Source organism: Pelodiscus sinensis, chromosome 9 (genome assembly GCF_052426305.1).
Source record: "Pelodiscus sinensis isolate ZL-2025 chromosome 9, ASM5242630v1, whole genome shotgun sequence".
Lineage (NCBI taxonomy): Eukaryota > Metazoa > Chordata > Testudines > Trionychidae > Pelodiscus > Pelodiscus sinensis.
In genome coordinates this window covers 10,840,028-10,861,705 of record NC_143060.1, presented here as the reverse complement: position 1 = coordinate 10,861,705, position 21,678 = coordinate 10,840,028, and the positions used below count along the sequence as shown (strand labels likewise).

General features: G+C 42.9%; 1 protein-coding gene across 2 annotated transcripts in view; it reads right to left on the bottom strand.

The window, feature by feature from the left end:
- OSBPL9 (oxysterol binding protein like 9) overlaps positions 1 to 21,678 on the bottom strand; it is a 132,293-nt gene that overhangs the window by 84,072 nt on the left and 26,543 nt on the right. For both annotated transcript variants that reach the window (XM_075935962.2, XM_075935964.2), the window contains exons 2-3: positions 20,289 to 20,339; positions 4,373 to 4,451 (exon numbers count right to left, since the gene is read on the bottom strand). In XM_075935962.2, the coding sequence (XP_075792077.1) occupies positions 4,373 to 4,451; positions 20,289 to 20,339 (130 nt within the window). The remainder of the gene's footprint in view (positions 1 to 4,372; positions 4,452 to 20,288; positions 20,340 to 21,678) is intronic.

Below are 21,678 nucleotides of genomic sequence, written 5' to 3'. Positions count from 1 at the left end.
ATCAGTGCGGTGGCAAAATTTGCAGATACCACCAAACTTCTCAAGATAGTTAAGATCAAAGCAGACTGTGAAGAGCTTCAAAAAATCTCACCAAACTAAGCAATTGGGCAACAAAATGGCAAATGAAATTTAATGCTGATAATTTAATGTTGTCCTGCCATGAGGGCGGGGGGGACTGGACTTGATGACCTTTCAAGGTCCCTTCCAGTCCTAGTATTCTATGATTGATTGATTCTATAAATGTAAAGTAATGCACATTTTACGCTCTGCACTGAGATGGACAGGACACTGGCTATGTCTACACAGCAGTGTTATTTGGGGCGGGGCGGTGGGGGGAATATGCAACTGCCACTCCAGGTAAACAAACGGGTAGCAAACTACAGAACAACACTAACAACGCCCAGGCCCATTCCTCCTCCCCTATCTGTGCACACACTTGCCCATCATGGCTACAGTTTCACTTTTGCGGTTGCTCTTGCGGGCCACTTCCCCTAAACCAAGCTGCTGGGTTGCCTCTTCCACTATCCAAGCTTCTTGCTGCTCTTTCATGGATCCCCTCCCTCCATTTGTAGGGACTGGCCTCTCCTCTCACTGTCAAACTCTCAAACACTCAACCCTTAAGGGCCAACTCTAGTACCTTGCCCTTACTTGCTGGGACTTCAGGATCCCCGTATTTACAGTGGCTGTATGTACCCACACACCAACTGTCCATGTTACCTGCTTTTCCCATGAACTGAGACTAAGTTCCCACCAGCACAAATATTGATTAAGGCTCATAGCTTTACCCCATACTAATAAAGTGCTTGCTCTTTTCTCTATGCACAAAGACTCTGTGCCTGCCCAGTCACTTCCTCAACTTCCTAGCTGTGACTGGAGGCATCCAAGAAAGGAACTGAGGGGCTGAAGAGGCAGTCATCTGCTTTTCTATCTCACAGTTTCACTATGGAAGCAGAAGAGGTGCACAGGTGTATTTATACTTTCTTCTCACAGCACTGTTGTGAAACTATGTTAAGGGCAGCATGGGAGAAGAGGTTCTGCTGTTTTCTATGGCTAGCTAGAAAAGGCACGAGCTACTCCAAGTCTAGCTCAAATCAATGCATGGCTCCTCTCTGATCTCTCAGCCTTTTATTTACACCAGTCATGCTTTCTTGCTGCAAATGCCTGCTATGAAATGATGATCTGTTCCCACATAACACATTTTAAGATGGAAGCAAGAGTGTGTGACATTGATGAGCATCTCTTCAGAGTTAAGAATTCCACAATTTATAATTCTTTACATAAATACACCAAAATCACCACCACATCACACTGTAAGCCAACAACCACCACCACCAATGCAACTGCAAGGTGCGACAAATCAATTCACGTATCAAGGAGGCAAAACTGTAGCTGGAACACTGTATTCTGTTCATGAGATGTGTTTCAAACAGTTAATATTCTAGAGGGCACTGAACAAAAAGTCATGTAAGGGGATGAAGGATTGACTTTTCAAATGAAACAATCTAAACATGCCTAGCTTGACTAAGCAATTAGCCAAATGTGTGGTGGGAAAAGGAATAATACTCTACAAGTATTTCAAGGATGTGAACACTTAGGCTATGTCTACACAGCCTCTTTTTTGCAGAAGAGGTAATGCAAATGAAGCGCTCATTAGCAACTATTCATGCTTCATTTGCATATTCTCTTCCAATGCTTTCTGCGCAAAAACAAGCAGTGTAGACGGGTCTGTTTTGCACAAATAAAACCTCTTGCGCAAGATCTTTCAGAAGGCAACAACTCTTATATTGGATGAGTTTCATAGTTATACAGGGAGCAAAACCCAATACATTTGTTCTGAGCGTGGTTAAATTTCTACTCAGGGCTACACGATTTTATAGATTCACACACATTATATATACACACTAGGGACATGAAACGTTAACTTGCAAGCGTCACCCTAAATAGGTAATGCTTTCCAGTTCCAGTTAACTGTGGAGGCTGGAGCAGCTCCAGGCTCACCGTGGGCAGGGAGCTGCTCCAGCCCAGTGGGGCCCACTGCAGGCAAGGGCAACTACAGCCAGCAGGCCAGAGCAATCTCTGTCCAAGTTGGGCCCAGCCCAACCCTGCCCCCATTCTCCCACCACCACCGCCGCAGGTTAAATGCTGGCTCCCTGGGAGCAGGGCCGGCAGGAGCTACCAGCCCCACTCCCAGGAAGCTGGCTGCAGGGCCTGCAGCGAAGCCTCTGCCAGCCCCACTCCAAGGGAGGCGGCTTCCCTGCAGCAGAGAAGCCACCTCCCCAGGAGTTGGGCTGACGGCCCCACTCCCAGGAAGGCTTCACTGCAGGCTCTGCTTTATACTACGAAGCCCACAGCTTGCACAGCCATTACAATTTTCAGCAGTTATACAGGTACCTTTTTAAACTTTTTGCATCCTTAATATACACACAATATGGGCACACACATATATCCTATATAACTGTGTGTGATACATTTTGTAGCAACAGTTTTTAAAAAGAAAATTTCTACAAGGCTAGGCTTGTTTTATATTGTGACCTCAAGGTATTTCCATCTTTACAGTAAATTAAAAATACAGAGACATGGGTGTACACTGATATTTTCTCTAACCTCAGCACAATTTGTTGGCTATTGGCCAATTTACATTAATTCTCTGAAGACTGCAAACACTTCTTAAAACTGTTCTAACAATAAAATTGCAGTTTCAGACAGATCCTAATTTAGAAAACAAACGTAAGAGTTTAAAACTGACCTGTATTTTTAACATCTTAAATTCTGAAGCATGGTTTATTTATGTGAATATGAATGACAGAATTAGTACTTATGGAGAAAATGTTTAAACATCCTACGTCTTATAGATTATTGTAAAAAAAACTCATATTTGTATCATATCAAAATCTTCTCTCAAGGAGGTACTGTTCCCTTTCCATAAGGAAACGATACAGCAGATGGGGAACGACAGCAAGAGGGAACTTCACAAGGGCTATTTCCTTAGAAACTGCAAAAAAGAATTCTGGGTTTCACCCTTTACCTGAGTCAAGCTCTCATGCAGAAATATTTAGCTTTGCAGCAATGAAGAATGCCGGTGTTTTGTATCCAGTCATCTGCATTAGCAGTTGGCTTATCCTTTTGTTTTATCAGCTATCCTTGAGAACAGAGGAGTTATGTGTTGTTGTCAGCACAGCTTTATAAAGGGAAGGTTTATTAGGCTTTAATGCAGTGAAGCTTGAGTACAGCCATATCTCATTTATGAGATACTGTAGCATAGGAAATAAATATCCCAGTGACAACATGACTAATGTTTATCATAGGATATTCTAGAAATACACATTCTCAAATACTGCCCGTATTTCACTTGAATAAATTCAAAATGCATGTTGATTTTGAAATACTCATTTGCAAATCTACACAGCACAATGAAGGTTATAGACACATGCCCATTTTTTACAACTGTAAATAAATCCTGATGGTCACATATACACCCTGAAAGATCAGTTACATTTCCAACTCTATATGAGTTATGAATAAAATTCTTCCCGCAGTCTACGTTTCAGAGAAGCAGCAGGGATAGGGGAGAGAGGGAGAGAAGGACAAACAGATGTTAATTTAAAATTGTAACCGAACAGACAGATACATGATTTTAACTTTACAACAGGAGAAAACAAGTACTTTAGAACAAAACATCAAGATAACATCTACTAATGCTGTGGTTAAAGATATGTAAGGGTTCTATAGCAACCAGAATGAGCACAATTATACAGTACCTTACCCTTTCTACCGGTGAACCATAGCATGCAATGACGAAACATAGCAGTGGCAGATGGCATTGGAGTTAGTAAATATGATTAAAAGGATAAGAGCAGAGAAATGGTGATTGGCAGACAAGACACAGAAATGCAGATGAAATGAATGCAAACTTGCAGATCTTGAAGCAAAGATGCATCTTTAAACCAAATGTCGCCTCTAGTCTCCTCAAAACTGAGTTTTAAATCCAAATGAACACAAATTGAAATCTTTACATTGGTCTTTTCACTCTTTATCCTGAAAGACTAAATCGTACATCCTGACAATGAAGATTTGGCAATGTTTTGTCAACACAACCCATCAGCAGAAGCCCATTATAACTGATTTATCCTTTAAATTTTTAATCACAGAATCCTGCTGAAGATATAGTCTTTTCTAGTACACATGTATCCACTGCAGATATAAATCCCTGCCTAACCTGCAGCACCTCTGGATCCAGAATGTTCCCTGGATGCTCATTCATGCAGCTCAGTTGCCAAACATTTTAACATCATCCATCAAACACCAAAACAGGAAGGTAAATAGCAGCAGTCGGATCTATTACAAGAAGAAAGAACCTCATCGTTCAGCTCACCCTGGAAATGGAAGGTCTTCTGATCAACAGTTATTGTGAAGGTGCTGTCGTCCTCATCGTCTATACCAATCACAGCTCCCTGTGAAACAAAGAGCAAAAATCCTGATAAGGCAAGCAGTGACATCAGCAGCACACACTATCACTACCCTACTGGAATGTACATAGCATTGACAAAATTGGAAGTAGCCTGCATACTGCAAAGGGGGGTGGGATTTACCGTATTTAGGTACAAGAATTAATAAAAAAAAACCTACCTTGATTATAGATAAAACAATGGCTATTTCTATAAAGGCTTTCTAATTTTCTAAAGAATATATTTTGTTTTTGTGATAGACTTATTGACTATAACAGCATTATGAACCAAACAATACTCTGTTCTGTATTGCACACCAAAAAAAGTAAGGAATATCTTTAACCCTATCGTATATGAAACAATAGTAGTGTTAAATACATAATCAAATGAAGAGCCTCTCTTCAATCTCTCAACTCCAACTGGCAGAGACGGCCTGTCCATTGGAGGGCCCTGTGCTTTGGGGGCGGAGGGGGATGAGAGGCTTGGGCAACATGGGAGCCGGCAGCAGCATGACCAGCTCAGCTCTGCTGGCTCCCAGCATTGTTCAGAGAGGAAGGATCAGAGGTTTTGGGAAGAGGGTGGTATGGATATGGGACAGGAGCAGAAACGGCGGGGGGGGGGGGGGAAAGAGGGGGAATTGTCCCAGTCCTACACCCATAGGACAGCCCTGCCTAGTGGCTAAATTTTGCCTTTGGTTTCTCATGTGCTGAGTTACTATAAACAATAATAGATATTTAAAATGTATTTTCACTCAAGTATCAGAGAGGTAGCCGTGTTAGTCTAAATCTGCATAAACAATGAGAAGTCCTGTGGCACCTTATAGACTAACAGATTTATTGGAGCATAAGCTTTTGTGGATAAAGACCCACTTCATCAGATGCACTCCAGTGTTCATTTTGACATTTGTTCACACAAAAACAACTGTATATGCTTGAGAAAAAGACAACAATGAGAAACATTCCAATCCCCTGCTGGCTGCTGAATGTAGCCTGTTCAGAAGGTTTTAAATTCATCTACAGATTTACTTCAACTCTATTCTCCCTCCTCAAGTCATCTAGCAACAACCTTCCTCTTTGTCCTTTCCTTACGATTGCACCCAATGAAAGAGCCTTCTCCTGTGCAACCCATAAGTCTGAAACTGTCTAGCTATCATCTCTCTCATTTAAAATTTCAATTGATGACATATTTTCTGCCCTATTACTAATTACATCTGATTTTAACACTACTGAAAGAGAGATACAGCTTATATGAAAGCTGATCATACAAAAAATTTTAAGATAAAAATCACTTATCCTTCCCACTCCAACACACAGACAGAAATTGTTGTGCAAAGTGTTCTCAACAAGCAGATAGATTCCCTTTACAATCTTCTTCAATGAACTGCCCAAAAAAAGTCACCTCAAGTACAGACTCACCCCTACACAACCACTGGCTGAAAGACTGTAGAACCCAGCTATTAGCTTTTACTTAAACCAGCGAAACCTAGAATTGATCTGGATTCACTGGAGCATTAAGCATACCTCATTGTGCAGAGGTCACTATTAGCCACATGTTTACAGCAAGCTAATAACATACTACGTCATCATATAAAATACATTCATTCTTGTCTGATACCTCAGCCAACTGAATTTCCACTTTGAAGTTTGCAGTGTTGTTGAAGTTACATGCTGGTCCAAGATATTAGCTACTGACCAGGTGCAAGATGTAATATCTTAAATTTGACCAATTACTGTGGATGAAAATAACATGTCTTTGAGCTAAACAGAGCTTTTCCTCAGCTCTGGGAAAAGGTACTGGAACGTGGTCCACACTAAGAAGTTAGGTTGACCCAGATATGGAAAATGCACATTTCATGAGCAGCATTTCCTACCTAAACACTAGTGTAGACAGTGCTAGGTTGACATAATAATTCTTCTATTTACCTAGCTACCGCCGCTCTAGGAGATTGATTATTTATTCTGCTCTTTCCGTACAGATGTCTATGTTGAAGCACTTCAGCCTTGCAGTCACAGTGATACTGCTGTAATATTGTAAGCCTAGACAAACCTTCATAGCATCACAGCTAAATGAAAGGTGGAACAGATTGTTTAGCATAAGTAGTTAACACACATTTTAAGAGGCCATTCGAAGAGAAGTGGTATTTTACCTTTGCAGAAAGAGGATAAAAAAGGAAAAGTTAGTGGTTGAAGACTGTCATAACCACCCATAACTCCAGGGTCTTTATTAAGACCATGTTTTAGTATGCAACAAAATTATGAATTTAAGTTCACTAGCTCATCTTTTGAACAACTGTCAAGAAGAGTAAGTAGTCATTTACAAAGGTAACCATGTAACCACTAAAAATCTTAGCAGTTACAAGTGCTGCGGGCTCTGGAGTATAAAGCTTAGTTTTAGATTGGAGAGCCCATGGGGAAGCCTTCCCAGGAGGAGGGCCACCAGCTCCCGATGACTTTGCTTCCAGGGAAGAGGCTTCACCGCTGCAGGGAAGCTGTCTCCCCAGGGGCAGGGGCAGGGCCAGGGCCAGCAAAGGCTGCCAGCTCCTCTACAAGCTCTGCAGTCAGCTCCGTGGGAACAGGCCAACAGCCCGATAGCCCTGCTCTCAGGGAGCCACAGCAAGTAACCTACATCAGGGGGAAGAGCTGGGCCTGCCATAGACAGGGTCTGCTCCAGCCGGAACTTCCCCCATCTGCAGTGGGCCACATGGGGCTGCAGCAGTCCCGTCAGAGCGGGTGGGGAACTGCTCCAGCCTCTACTTGTTAACCTTTTACAGCTCTAGTTGTGAATGATTTCATTTGAGGACAAGGAGAACTGTGGAGTGATAGTCTCATGAAAAAAGTGTTCACTCCTGCGTGACCGGGTGGTTTTGCCTTGTTTTTCTATGCAAGTTCATTAGCAAACCTAGTTTCACTCATATAGTTGCTGAGGGTGCATTTAATGAACCAAATGCAGTACACCACAAATTTTGATAGGCAAGCAGAGGACCCATGGGTCTTGAGAGATGTGTTGTGGAAGGCAATTATCATCACAGAAGTGGAGGTATGCCTGCAGATTTGGAATCTGTTATGGCAAAGTCTGGTGCCACTTTGATTGAGAACATCCTGGCTGTGGAAACAGGGATGTAAAATCTTGTTTTGATTAGTTAACTGGTTAAACAACAGGTGGAGGTACGAGGTAGGGATGGATGTAAGCGAGTAGTCAACTAGTCGATTACCCAATAGACAACTCACATTCCTCCTCCCACCCCTGCTGCCTCTGTATCAGAGGCTGCAAGGGGAGGAGGAAGCAGGAGCCAGTGCTAGGGGGAAAAAGCCGGTGCTAGGGTGCTTAAAAGACGGCTCCTCCCAACACCATCTCCGCCATGCCACCTATCAGAGGCAGCAGTGTGGGAGGAGGAGGCAGAAGATCGCTGTGGGCAGAGGCTGCTCCAGCAGTAGCCCCCCGTCTGCCAGGGGTCCCTGCTCCCCACTGGGACCCTCCCATAGATAGGGGCTGAGGACCCGGGATTGAGCAAGCCAGCTCAGTCCTGGCTCATACCAGGTCCATGACCTACACCTGTGCAGTTTAAATGTTGTAAGAGCCGGGCTGCACACACAGCTCCTACTACATTTAAACTGCAGAACCAGAGTGGGTGTAGCTCTTGAACCAGGTATAAGCCGGGACTGAGTGCCTTCCCTTATCAACTAATCATATAGTTTATACAAATTATATCAACCACACAATTAGCCAATTATTCGCCTCTTAACATCCTTAGTATGAGAGGCCCCATCCCTCCACCATGGCTGGACTGGCCACACCCTCCACTGGAGTAGCCTCCTGCCTGTGATGGACCTCACTGGGATGGAGCAGCCCCCCTTCCACAGTAGCAATCCTCTTTCCACGGGATGCTGCTTCAGCCCCTACCAGTTAACTGTAACCAGTAAGACTCACTTTTAATGAGGCTTAATGGGTGATGCTTACCAATTAACCTTTCACATCCCAAATTGTAGCCAGACACAAACCCCATCTTGTTTTTCCACGAACCCCATCTTGTTCCCCCCCCCCCCCCCAGAGAGCAAGAGAAAGGCAGTCAGCCTTTGATGCCCTGGGCACGCAGGTGTGGTGCCTGTCCCTGACTCTACCATAAACAGAAACCAGACAGTAAATGGGCTAGCTGACGATTGGGAGGCCTCCCGTCGCCGTGATGGCTAGTACCAGTAATTGACACGCCTGCACTGTCTCAGGAGAGGAATTTTCGCCCATCACATACCGGAGGTGCCCATTGTCTGCATTTTCCCAGGTGTAAATTATGCTTTGCACCCTTCATGGGAAACTTGGCATTCAAAGCCATTTTTCCTAATTGGCCACTTGAGACCAGGAAGAAGCCCATGTGACCCAAGGGGTATAAAGAGGGGTTGAGTTGCCCACACCATTTGAGCTCCAGTCACCTACACCTGCTGGCAGGTATTGTCTCCCGAGGTCCGTGGGACGCCCAACCTCGCCCTACTTCTTCCCAAGGGATTGAGAGAAAGACGCTGGCCACGCCAAGTCTGGAACGCAGGTGTGAGAATTGTACCTGCAATGTGTTTTCTTTATGTGTACACTTTAATTGTCTCTGTTATAAGTTTAGTTACTTTGTTATAGTTTTCTTAAGTCAAACTGCTTCATTTCTATTGTAAACTGCCTTTGGTAAAGTGATTTAGCTATAAACTTTGGGAATAAGTGGGGTGCCCTCATTCACTTTATATATATATATATATATATATACACACACACACACACACACACACACACACACTGAACCAAGTTTCTTTATTTCTTTTCTCTTTCTTTCTCCTATAAATAAGCCAGTGCGTGTCAAGCTTCTGACTTGAACCCGTGCTGCTGTACCCGAACCGAACACAAACAAAAGAACTTCAGCCGGTCAAAAGGGACAGGTATATGAAGAGCTTGGGCGTTTTGGATCGTGTCGCTTCCAGGGGACAGATCCATTGGGGCACCTCTCAGCCTCCCCAGGCTGCCCGCTGCGAAGGGATTTCTGTATCCTAGCAGCTAAAATCTGAAGTGTTATAAGCTCTCCCTATAAACTCATTGGGGCGCCTGTCAACCTCCTCCAGGTTGCCCGCTGCAAGGGACCCCGGTCTCAGCAGTTGAAGTCTCAGGTGTATAGCACACACACACACCGGGGCGTCTGAGAGCCTGTTGGCTGCCCTCTGCGACAGGACCCCGGTCCTAGCAGTAAAGTCACAGACGTTAAACTATTTTTCGGGGCGCCCTCCAGCCTCCTAGGCTGCCCACTGCAACGAGACTTTGCGTCTCAGCAGTTGAAGACTTGGGTGTAACACACACGCACACACTGCCCTGACCATTTCAGCTGACACAAATGGAGATCTTGCCTCTGATGTTCATCTTAGCAAGATTAGGAAGTTGTTAGAAGGCCAGAAGAGGGGAGTTTGGGAGAGATTTCATGTCCAACTACATGCCACATAAAGAACCACCTTCCTCCAGCAAAGAAAAGGCTTCCTCCAGACACTCCTTATATTAACCACCTCCTTCAGAACACCATATTTCCCATGGATGTCACCTCATTATACACCAACATCCCTCACAATGACAGCACTGGTGGTTGTCTCAAATATCTACAAGACGATGAGTAATATACAGTCATTCACCCCAAACATCAAATGTATCCATTTCTTCTTCACCCATAACAATTTTACACATCACCACACTTTGTCAAAACCATAAGAACAACCGTGAATACAGGGATGGCTCCCCAATATACCATCCTCATTTTGAGCCACCTAGGCAAAGAATTTATGGACAAGCGTACCACAAAATGAATGATATACCCAAGATACAGTTAAGATACTTGCATCCTCTGGACAGATGACCTTAAGTCACTCAGATTTCCATCAGCCACCACCCATCCATCAAACTCTGTAAAATACTCCTGCACCAGCAGCGGCTTTCTAAACACCATAATCATCTTCAACACTGGAACTCTACCAACAACTATATATGAAAAACCCACCACACACACCTACAGAGATCCAGTAACCACCCCAAATATACCAAGAAATTTGATATCTGCAGCCAGGCCCTAAGATATGACAGAATATGCTCTGAGGAAGAACTCACTATATTTAAAGCCACCTTCGCCAAACAAGGACTCTCTACCAAGGGAGTAGCTCACATCATGGAATGGACCACCCGAATACTTGCAGAGAATCTGCTTTACTATGGGAAAAAAGCCCACAGATACGGTTTCATTATTGAAGTTGACTGTGGTGTCCATCAGCAAGACAACTGTTCCATATAACTTTATCAGTGCATCTCTATCCTGATGCAGCTGATCCAGTTCATGATCAATGTTCATGAAATAGCTTCACATGTGCTGGACTTTTCAATTCACTTTGTGCAAAATTTGAGCACCTTGACTTCTCCACAGAAACATGGACAGTGACATTGCATACTTTCCTACACCAGCATATCAACAGATTCACTTTTAAAGTTGAGGGAGAGGTTTAGTCTAAAAGCCCCCTCAATCCTGAGCACCTCACTTATTCCAGTAATTGTAATCAGTATCAAACACTACTAAAATACTATTGTAGAACAGACCCAAATGTTGCCTTTTTGAAATAGTGAATGCCTACAAAGATGCCTATCTCCTGCTCCCTTGCCCCTTTTGCTGCATGCTGCCAAATTCTTTTTATGAAACTTTCTTAGCATGAAGGAGACACTGTTTTAGACTCCAATCCAGTTGACAAGTTCAAGGTGCCTCAAAAGATCATGAAAATTAGAGAGACAATATCCAAAACCAGCATTTAAATAAATTGACGCTTAACCAACATAACCGGACAAACTGGTTAGAATTTGACAATTTAGTGTTCAAAATGTTCATGGCATCCTAGGGGCTGCAACCCAAAAGCTGAGAAAAGCTCTCTAGTCTCAAATAGATTATAGCTTTTATATGAAGAGCACTATTCCCTCCTTGAATGTTTAAAGCTCTGGGCTATGCAAAATTAGTTTTATCCAAAACCAAAACTCAATATAACTAACTGATATATGCTTTCTGAACAGTTCTTCCTACCCCAAGTAAATGAAGTGGATGTTCTGTTAATATCACAACATAACCAGGGCTAATGGATCTACAAAAAAAGAAAAAAAAAAACAATCAATCCCCCAGCACCAGCTTCTGCTCCACCCCTTGCTGCCTCTATCAGAAAAGGGGGGAAGAGGGGAAGTGACTAGTCAACTCGACTACCCGATAAGCCTATGCTTATTGGGTAATTGATTAGTCGCTTACATCCCTATTATCCATTATCCTTTATACACTACTCTATTTCCCCTTGTAAATAAAGTGCATCTTGACTACCGGTTCATCCATTACAGAGATGTTAGAAATGTATATGTGGTATCAGATTAGTCAGAATTCCTGACCACCTCAGACAGGTAAGTGGAGTCACTGTCAGTTAGTAGCCAAGAACACACGCCACTGATACCTACCACAGCCAAAACAGAAAGACACCAAAGTAAGGGTGTCTCCTGGGGTATGTCTACACTACCCCGCTAGTTCGAACTAGCGGGGTAATGTAGGCATACCGCACTTTCAAATGAAGCCCAGGATTTGAATTTCCCGGGCTTCATTTGCATAAGCGGGGAGCCGCCATTTTTAAAACCCCGCTGGTTCGAACCCCGTGCAGCGCGGCTACACGGGGCTCGAACTAGGTAGTTCGGACTAGGAATCCCCGCTTATGCAAATGAAGCCCGGGAAATTCAAATCCTGGGCTTCATTTGCAAGTGCGGTATGCCTACATTACCCTCCTAGTTCGAACTAGGAGGGTAGTGTAGACATACCCTTGATGATTAGCTGCTCATAAGGGTTTAGCAACCCATAAAACCCGCTTACACAAATATTTTTGACCACCACCAAAACAGAGACCAGCTTAGAAAATAAGTGATCCCTCATGAGGGCTCTTCAGTCTATGGCTGGATTTGAACGAGATTATAGACAAATTTTGCCAATCACGTATTTGTTTGTCTTAACATTTCCTACCCACTAACTCTGAAAGATACCACGCCACACAAGAACAGCTTACACAGTAGTGATTCTGTACTTCTTTTGGATTAGGGAAGAGGAGAAGTGAAAGAATGAGAAACGGCAATATTTTAATGCATGTTCCATTTCAATATCATCTGCATGATCCTCTTTGGTTTCCTTTAATGTTGTCAGAATGGTGCCAAATAACTTCACACTTCAGTCTCCACAGTGCCCAACTCCCTCAACAAAGCAGCCGTAACAAGGTTATGTTGTACTCAAATATTTCAGATCTTACATGTAGATTATGCAATAAGCAAGCCCTTTGTATATCTCATGACAAATTAGACATCAACTAAAAACTCAGATACTTTCTGACCTTAAACTCTCATAACTGGAACAACAATAAAGTGACATCATGAGAATTAAGTGAGTGAAATCTATTAAGTGGAAAGGATTTCTGAACAGACTGTTTAATAACACTTCTATTTGTTTTTGTTCACACCTACTTAACTGCTATAATTAACAATCAATTTAAATAGAGGACATCTTTGTTGGAGATTCAAATTTACACTTCCCCTGCTCCAGACTGCCTTCATTTTCATGTGTGGTAACAGCAGCTTAAGTGACACTGAATGGGGAAAGACTGGGAAAAGGAAACCAAACAAACTACACTCATAAAAAATGAAAGCATAATAAAAAGGCCTGCTCTGAAAATCTTCAGAGAGTAATCTAATAAATACCTAGTAAGTGAATGTTCTTACTCTGCTCTTTTTTTTTTTTAAATAAGTAGCTAATATACTACACAGTTAACATGATAGCTATCAATGTTTACTCCTTCTCTGGAAAAGAACTTGACCCGTATCATAAAGTAGCAGTCTATGCTGTGACTATCCTCTGCACTAAGGACTTACCTTACATGCCACTGCCAGTGTAGATATGTGCAGCCACATGCCACAATGAGAAGTGGACTATCCATGCTAGGGATGTTAAAAAGCAATTCATCACGTAAACATGTAACTGCTGAAAATTTCTGCAGTTACATGCGAGGGAGCTGGTACTCCTCTACCCCGGATACAGAGGCAGCAGCATGGGGAGTAGGGGGACAGATGGCTCCTCTGAAGCCAATGTGCATTGGGTCCATACAATCATGACTGGTGTGTAGTAAGTAAATAAAGAAGCGTTACTCCTTATAACGAGAACTATGGGTCAACAAACTAAACTAACGGGCAGATTCACAATTTTTAAAAATATTTCTTCATACAACTCTCAAATATGTAGAACTACTTGCAGGAGGATGTTGTGAAGGCCAAGATTATAACAGGGTTCAAAAAAGAACTAGATTAATTCATGGAGGATAGGTCCATCAATGGCTATTTGCTAGGATAGGTAGCCCTAACCTCTCTTCACCAGAAGCTGGGAAAAGACAACAGGAATGGGATCACCTGATTATTGTTCTGTTCATTTCCTCTAGGGAACATAACATTGGCCACTGTCAGAAGACAAGATAAGGGACTAGATAGACCTTTGGTCTGATCCAGTATGGCTGTTTCTACATGACCCAGCTACAGAAGCAGCAAAGAATCCATTACTGCAATGGCTGGCCACCCATAAACAGCAGCAATTCATCCAGGAGCTAACATACCACCAAGAACAGCAACACCACCTGGTCCAGAAGATGGCAGCACAACAAATCCAAGTAGCTACTGCTAACCCCTAGGTCAGGCATGTCCAAAGTCCAGCCCGCGGGCCAATTGCGGCCCGTGTTCCGGTTTAATACGGCCCCACAGGTAATTTGGCAATATCTGTCTTTTATGGCCCCCAACGAATCCATATGTATTGAGATGAATACATTGTAAAATCTCAGTTAATGTCAGTTGGTCTAAATCAGTTATAAATATATTTGGACACAACGTGTATACTTGGTGTTATGTTCCTGTTCATATTTTTTGAACTTAAAAGTTGACAGACAACTTTTATTACCAATAATATGTAATGTACTTTACAGTGTTCCTGACATATATTTCAGCTTCCTGGATTTTTTTTTCATCTGGCCTTCAGATATGAAAGGCAGAGTGATTTAACACCTGTTTAGATTTGTCATCCATGTGACGAAATGAAAAGTATGCCGTTTGCAATAAACTTTGCATAAAATAGTTAATTTGCATTTAATTTTAATGGTTCAAAGAATGTCAGGCAAAACGGTCGGCCCTCACGCATGTTCACTTCAACAAATCTGGCCCTCTTTGAAAAAAGTTTGGACACCCCTGTCCTAGGTAAACCTGATACCAAGAATCCCAGTCAGACTGAGAAAGACAGATCCAGAGAATGACCCTGAACCCTTCTTGGTGACATTTGAATTTTGTGGCCACCATAGTAGCATGGCCACTGAGCCACATTCTTGGCCCTATACCTGACTGTGCAAGGCCAAACAGTCTATAGGATGCTAGATCCTGGGATGCCCAATATTATCTTACATATACTGACAACTCTTCCAGAGGGAAAAACACCCACCAGGGGCCTGACATCAGGTAGTCACCTAGCACCTGAAGAATTGTTGTTGGTGCTGGTTAATCCCAGAAAAGTGCACTAGGGTCCAAGTGGTGGAGGATATGTTCAAACAATTTATCCAGGTACTTGAGGACTGGGATTGGGTCCAGAGACATCTAGAAGCTAAAGCATCAGAGAGAGTGGATTTATGGAAAATTAACTGGCTGTGAGAGTACCAAGCCCCCAAGGCATGGTTGCCAAATGTGGAAGCCCCAACACAGCTAGGACAATGTGGCAAAGGAAACCATTGGCTGGGGCGAGGCCCGAATGCCTTCCAAGGCAAAGACTACGAGGATGAACAGAGAGCTAAGGCTCCTCTGACCAGGATAACCCTAATGAGCAGGGAAGGAAGAACAGCAGCCCCAGCATCAAGAAAATTGCTTGAAGCATGGCAGCACAGTCACTTTCAATTGAACTGTCCTTTTATGGACAGTAGCTACACGCTCAGAGCCCACAAACAGGGACTGGACAAGATGATAGCTCCAATAAGGATCTACGGTCCAAAGCCATGTACTTAAGAGGGTCTAGCTGCACCTTGAATCTCTACAGGGAGAAGTTGGCTGAGGCTCATGAGACACCATCTGTCATCTTCCTACATTATTTACACAGAGATATGTGCCCAGACCCCACAAAGGACATATAGTTGTCAGTGAGGAACCACAATGAGACTCTCTGTGTGGGAGTCCTGTGCCAACCCAGGAGCCCTGTGCTATGACCAAGAGTATTTTCATGAAGTCTTGCAGATGCAGGAGAAAGATCTAGCCATAGGGGATTACAATGCCTTTGAGACTGGAAAAGAGATGAAGTCTGTGGAGCTGGCTGATGCTGGAACATGAGAAAAGCCAGGGGAGGGGACTTCACAACTTGTGAGAAGGCCCCTGAGGAACCAGTGAATTCAAAGTCCTGTGGACAAGAAACGGCTCATCTAAAACAAAGATACAGGGGAACAAAAGATTCCACTTTGAGCAGAGCACATCAACAACTGGCCACTGCCAAAAGGGAAGTAGTCAACCAATAGATGCTAAGACAATCGCCATGAGTCCAATTACCACCAGGTGGTATGTGACCGCCAATCATCAAACTGTGGCCCCAATTTCTGGTGCTGTGGCCCTTTAGAAGAGAGTTACTCCAGCTCACACAAATTACCTTACATCAGTCACCTGGAAAAGGAAAAAAAAAAGCCTTGAAAGAATTACCAGCCAATTCTATTGGCCAGGCATCTACAAAAAGTAAGGGATAATTTACTAGTTTGTCCTGCCTGGAATGTCAGTTGACAGGACCCAAGAGCACCCTAAGGAACTCCCTGATACTGATGCCAATAACACAATTCCCTTTGAGAGAATTGGCATTTGTTCAAACCCCTAGAAAAAAGCATGAACAGCTAACAGTTCATACTGGTGATAATGGATTATGCCACATGGTGCCCTGAAGCCATTCCATTTCCATAGCCTATGCATTGACCATGGCTATGGAACTCATGATTGTCAATGTTCGCTCTAAGATTTTTCATCCATGTATGGAGTGAATTTCGTTGTGTTTACCAATATTGAGGTCATGTACGCTTGTGCAGATGTGTGCCAACATGGAATCCACCAGTTACTAGCAGAAATCTTAGATCAATGATTTTGGCCCATTGAACTTTAGTTGCTCATGGAAACTCACCATTAATTACACAATTACGCCCGAGCCATTTTGCTAGTGCTGCAGCTAGGGAGATTGGTTTAATTTAAATTATTAAACAGATTACACGCTTTAACTTTCTCGTGTTATTTTATTTAAAACTAAGTTTGATAAACTATTAATTTATGTCCAGCACGAAAGGTTTCAATATTTTATTTATGGCATGTGTGGGGAACCTCTCTTAGGTCGGGGGTCCCCACAGAAAAATCAGTTGGGGACCACACAAGTGAGAAGCAAAAAAATTCCTCCGAAACCCCCCCAGCCCTCACTGATGTGGCCCCCAACTCAGACACCTCACTCCTCTGACATTTCAGTCCCATGTGGTGAGGTGAAGGGACAGAGAGGACTGAGGTTCAGGGCTGCTTGGCCCCTCCCCCCAGACTGAGTCCCTGTGGGTGCAAAGCCCCCACCTGCCTTCTGCGTGTGCAGGGTCCTCAGGCCCAGTGTTGCTTCCTCTCACCGCTGCCAGGTGTGGTGCAGCCCAATCTGCAGCTGAGGAAGGAGGGGCGCCAGCCACTCATGCACCATGAGAGCCCACCCTGCCAGGCCAACCCTGTGCAGCCCAAGCAAGTTGGGACACGCCGCTGTTACCATGATGGCAGCGTCCTTATGTGTAGCTCCGTGGCCTGCATAAAGAGCACAGGGGAGGTGAGTTTGTTTTCTTCACCACCCCTCCTGCCAGCCGAAGCTGGTACAGTATCCTTGCAGCTCTGCACCAACCACAAGGCTGCAGCAACAGCGCAGGCTCCCCACTGCATAGGCATAGGGGGGCAACCTCCGACCATGGACCACCTGGCAGGCGGCCACACTTTGAGAACCACTGTCATGTATATATTTTTAAATGTGATGGAAGAAAAAAAATACTGTAACAAAGGACAATTAACAAGGTACATGACTTTATTTAATATTATCAAATAAAAAATTAATACTGCAAAATTTTCAGTAGCCATTTGGTATCTTACATGTATCTGTTCCTTTGAGGCAAAAAACAAAATTGTCCATTTTCTTGACATAGCAAACAAAATATTTTATCATTAGTATCGATACATTAAATGAAATAGTTGTTCATTTTATGCTCAAAATTAAAGGTTATTTTATGTAATGGGCTCATTTCTGAGCATTTTTTTGTGCACATATTGCTCCCTATTATCTAGGAAACTGTGTTTTTTAAATATTTCATTTGTTTACATATCACAGATCTTTCATTCATCAAGCTGGTGTGATTCAGCTCTGTGTAAAGAGTGAGGAATGAAATCCTTCTGCATATTTTATTCATTTATTTGTATTTGTGCACCTAACCAGTGTCTGAATAACATTGGTGGACAGCAAGCTTCAGCATTTTAGCACCAAGTTAGCACAGTCTCATTCTCAGGTCTGGATTGCTCTCTCCTTTTGTGGGTGCTTCCTGCCTTGTACTCTCAACAGCCACCAAGCACCTCAGGGGGAAAGGTGAGGGGGCAAAAGAGGCTTTTTTTTTTTAAAAAAAGCAGACCAACAAAACATGGGGTTTCCACTAGAGAGAGGGAAGGGAGAGGAGGCAGGGGGCAGAGAGATTCCTGGCTGGCTGACAGGCTCTTTTTAAAGCAGCTCAAACTCTCCCCCACCAGCTTACCTTTTTTCCACTACCAGCTACAAGGTCAGGAGCGCTCTGGAAGAAGTACCTAATTAGGGCAGGGCTGCAAGAGCTGCTGAGCAGCTCTGCTAATGAGGTGGGCGGGTCTTAAATTATTCCTACACAGCCATGCAATGCACACCCTACAGGGAACTATGATAATGGTCTTTGTGAATATGGGGATGTCCAAAGCAACAAATCTGGGGATGAACTGCATCACAACTGATTATCAGTAGCTTGCAGTTTTTTTTTTTTAAATCAAATTTCTAGATCATCTGTCTACTACTCCCAAACAGATGGTGTAGTCAAACACTTCAACAGAACCCTGCAAGGGATAACAGTTTGTGGCTGAAGACACTCACCACTGGGACCACTTGTTATTGTCCCCAATGTTTACAGTGCACAAGGGCCTCACTCCTCAAGTTATATAGGAGACAACCTCAGGGGATTCTACATCAGATTGGGACTAGAGAACTTATGGGAGAGGGAGAAGAAGAGGGCAGAGCTCAGTACCCACAGAGAACTAGATGTTCAAGGGCTCCACTCAGCACAGCTGTGTCTCAGCACAAGAAATCCATCAAGAAAAAGTACTTGGACACAGATATACTCAGGTTCTTTGATGCAGCTCTCTGTTTCTCCCCATTTCCTCAATTCACATTGCTCCCCACCAGCTGAAGATTCTGTGGTTTTGCCTACTGCACTCTTCCTGCCCTACCGCCCTGCCCCCCCCCCCCACACACACACACTTTTTTTCCGCTCAGCGTTCTGTTTACTACCTCTGGCCAATAGCTATTTGGTGCTGTAATACCAAGCATAGCAGCACTGTCAAGAGGCAGAGATGGTAATATTTCCACTTTTTTCCTGCCATTTTAATATCATTCAATAGAGACCATATCAGATCAGAGTGACTGAAATGTACATGTTTGGTACATTGTGCTTAAGTTCAGCAGGCATTTTGGGCCTAAGCTCACTGTTTCAAACTATCTAAAAATTTAAAAGCAAAAGCATGCAGCTTTCTCATTGTACCTAGTTCAGTAGGTTCACATTACTACCTGCTTCTTTATAGAGCTCAGATAGGTCACTACCAAATTCATGGTCCATTTTGATCAGTTTCACAACCAGAAGTTTTTTTAATTAGTCAACCTTTTCAGTTGTTTACATCTGAAATTTCATGGTGGGGGTAATGGTGAGGGTCACAATCTAAAAGGTACCCAGAAGTGGGTCTAATCTTTCTGTTTCTCCCCAGCCCAGCAGAGACTCACAATTGAGAGCTCCCTGGCTGGGGCGCTCCTAGAAGCGGGGGGATATCTGACCCACCTCCACAAGTCTTATCCAGTTGCAGGAACTTCTGAGGCTCTAGCTTCCTGCAGCAGTAGGGAGGCAGAGACTCCCAAAGGGTTTTCTCTCCTACTGAGAGCAAGAATTGGCCAGTGGAAAGACAAATCCTCTCCCCTCCCCAGTCCAGCCAGGACTTGCAGCTAGGAGCTCTAGGACTGGAGCACAACCAGCAAGGGAGAGATCAGATTTCACATAGAAAGTCTTATTTCACAATCCATGACACATTTTTCATGCTGTGAAACTGGTAGGGCCCTAGCCATAGATCTCAGGGCATTTGATTAATAAGGTACAGTATCGTTATCACTGTTTTATAAATAAGGAATGTTAGGCACATAGGTCAAGAGCAGCATTCCCTGTAAGCTGAGCGACTGGGTGGTAACCAAAGAGAGATTCAAATGCCAACCAGCCAATTAGCAGAGTGCACAAGCCGGCAGCATGTGTTTCCACTGGTGGTGCACACTCTCACATGCCTCAATGCACATACATTTTATTCTGCACATGGATGGGAAAAATTATAGAGGGAACATTAGTCAAGAGATCTTGACAGTTTCTGACTCCCAAGTCGCAGTCCAATGCCCTATCCAGTAAACCACATTATCCATATTACTGTATAAGGAATTAATAAGTGTAAGAGAAGAATACTTACTCTCAGTCTCACACACCCTCTTCGTGATCCTCTCATCATTTTGTCCTTTGACTGAAAGAGAACAGATTCATTAGATTAATACATTTACTAAGAATCACAATTCTTCAAGACAATTTGGAAAGTAGTAAAAAAATTTGGAATACATTTTAGTCTGGTGAAATAAGACTACTGCTTTGACAGACGTTATACACTATATTGCACAGGAAGAAAACAAAAAAACTGTTTCCAGACCAAGAAGTGCTAAAGTGAAAATTCTCAATGTTTTGAGGGGGAGGGGAAAGGACAAGTTTGTTTTGCAATCTGTATCCAATCTGTCAAACAGCTTTTGAGGAGCAAAAATAGATTTGTTTGCTTGTTCATTTAAAATAAATTGTTGGCAATATTAATAGTGGAAAGAAAATTGCTTAATCTATTATGTACATTTAAGATGCATTTTCTGTGCAGATTTTTTTCAATACACTACCCACTTTAGAGCAAAGAAAAAAGATTCAAGATACAGCAATTGAGCAAAAATGTAAGCTACTGAAAGATAATATATTAGCCCCTGTTTTAAATCTTACTCAGAGGAATCCCTCCCCTCTCAGGCACAGAGTTAAAACTCATGCAATCTTACATTATGTTTGACAGACAATGTTTGAGGTCATCTAACTACCTGAGTCAATCTGGACGTTTGAATCTTAATAGGGCAGTAGATATGAAAGCACTATGGAGGTTGTATCTCCCTCTGGTGGATGCAAGAAGCAACAGTAGCAGAAACCTTATTCAGCCTTAAACTAGCAATCCAAATATGCTGATTAACAGGGGAGGAGGGAGACAAACAAAAGGGACTTTTTACAATCACCTCAGACTTGGGGGAGAAATAAATGGAGTATAATTGAATGAGTCCTTGTTTTAAAAATATATCTTGTGGATTTACACATGCACACAATTCTGCTCTTAAGTTAAGTTACATACATCAATATGCATCTGCAGGATTTATTCCAGTTAATAGAATAAATTACCTAGGTAATCACTGTCACTGGAGATTTTTAAGAGCAGGTTAGACAAACTCCTGTCATCAAGGATAGTCGAGATGATGCTTGGGGTTCTGCCATAAGAGCAGGGAACTGGCTTCATGACTTCAACGTCTCTTCCAGTTCTATTCTTCATTAAGGCCATGATTTGGAAAACTTATAGCCCATTTACAGACTTGAACCATTTTGATTTTTCTAAATGTATTTAAATGTAGCATTCTACCTTCTCCATACTTTACTGCACTTCTCAAAATATGAAGTTTAAAAGTCATACTAATGATTAACTAATAAATTATTTTATTATAGAAGTTAAGGCTCTTTTTGGTTTAGAAACAGTCACTTTCAATTATCACCTTATTTGCAAATTATGGCATAAT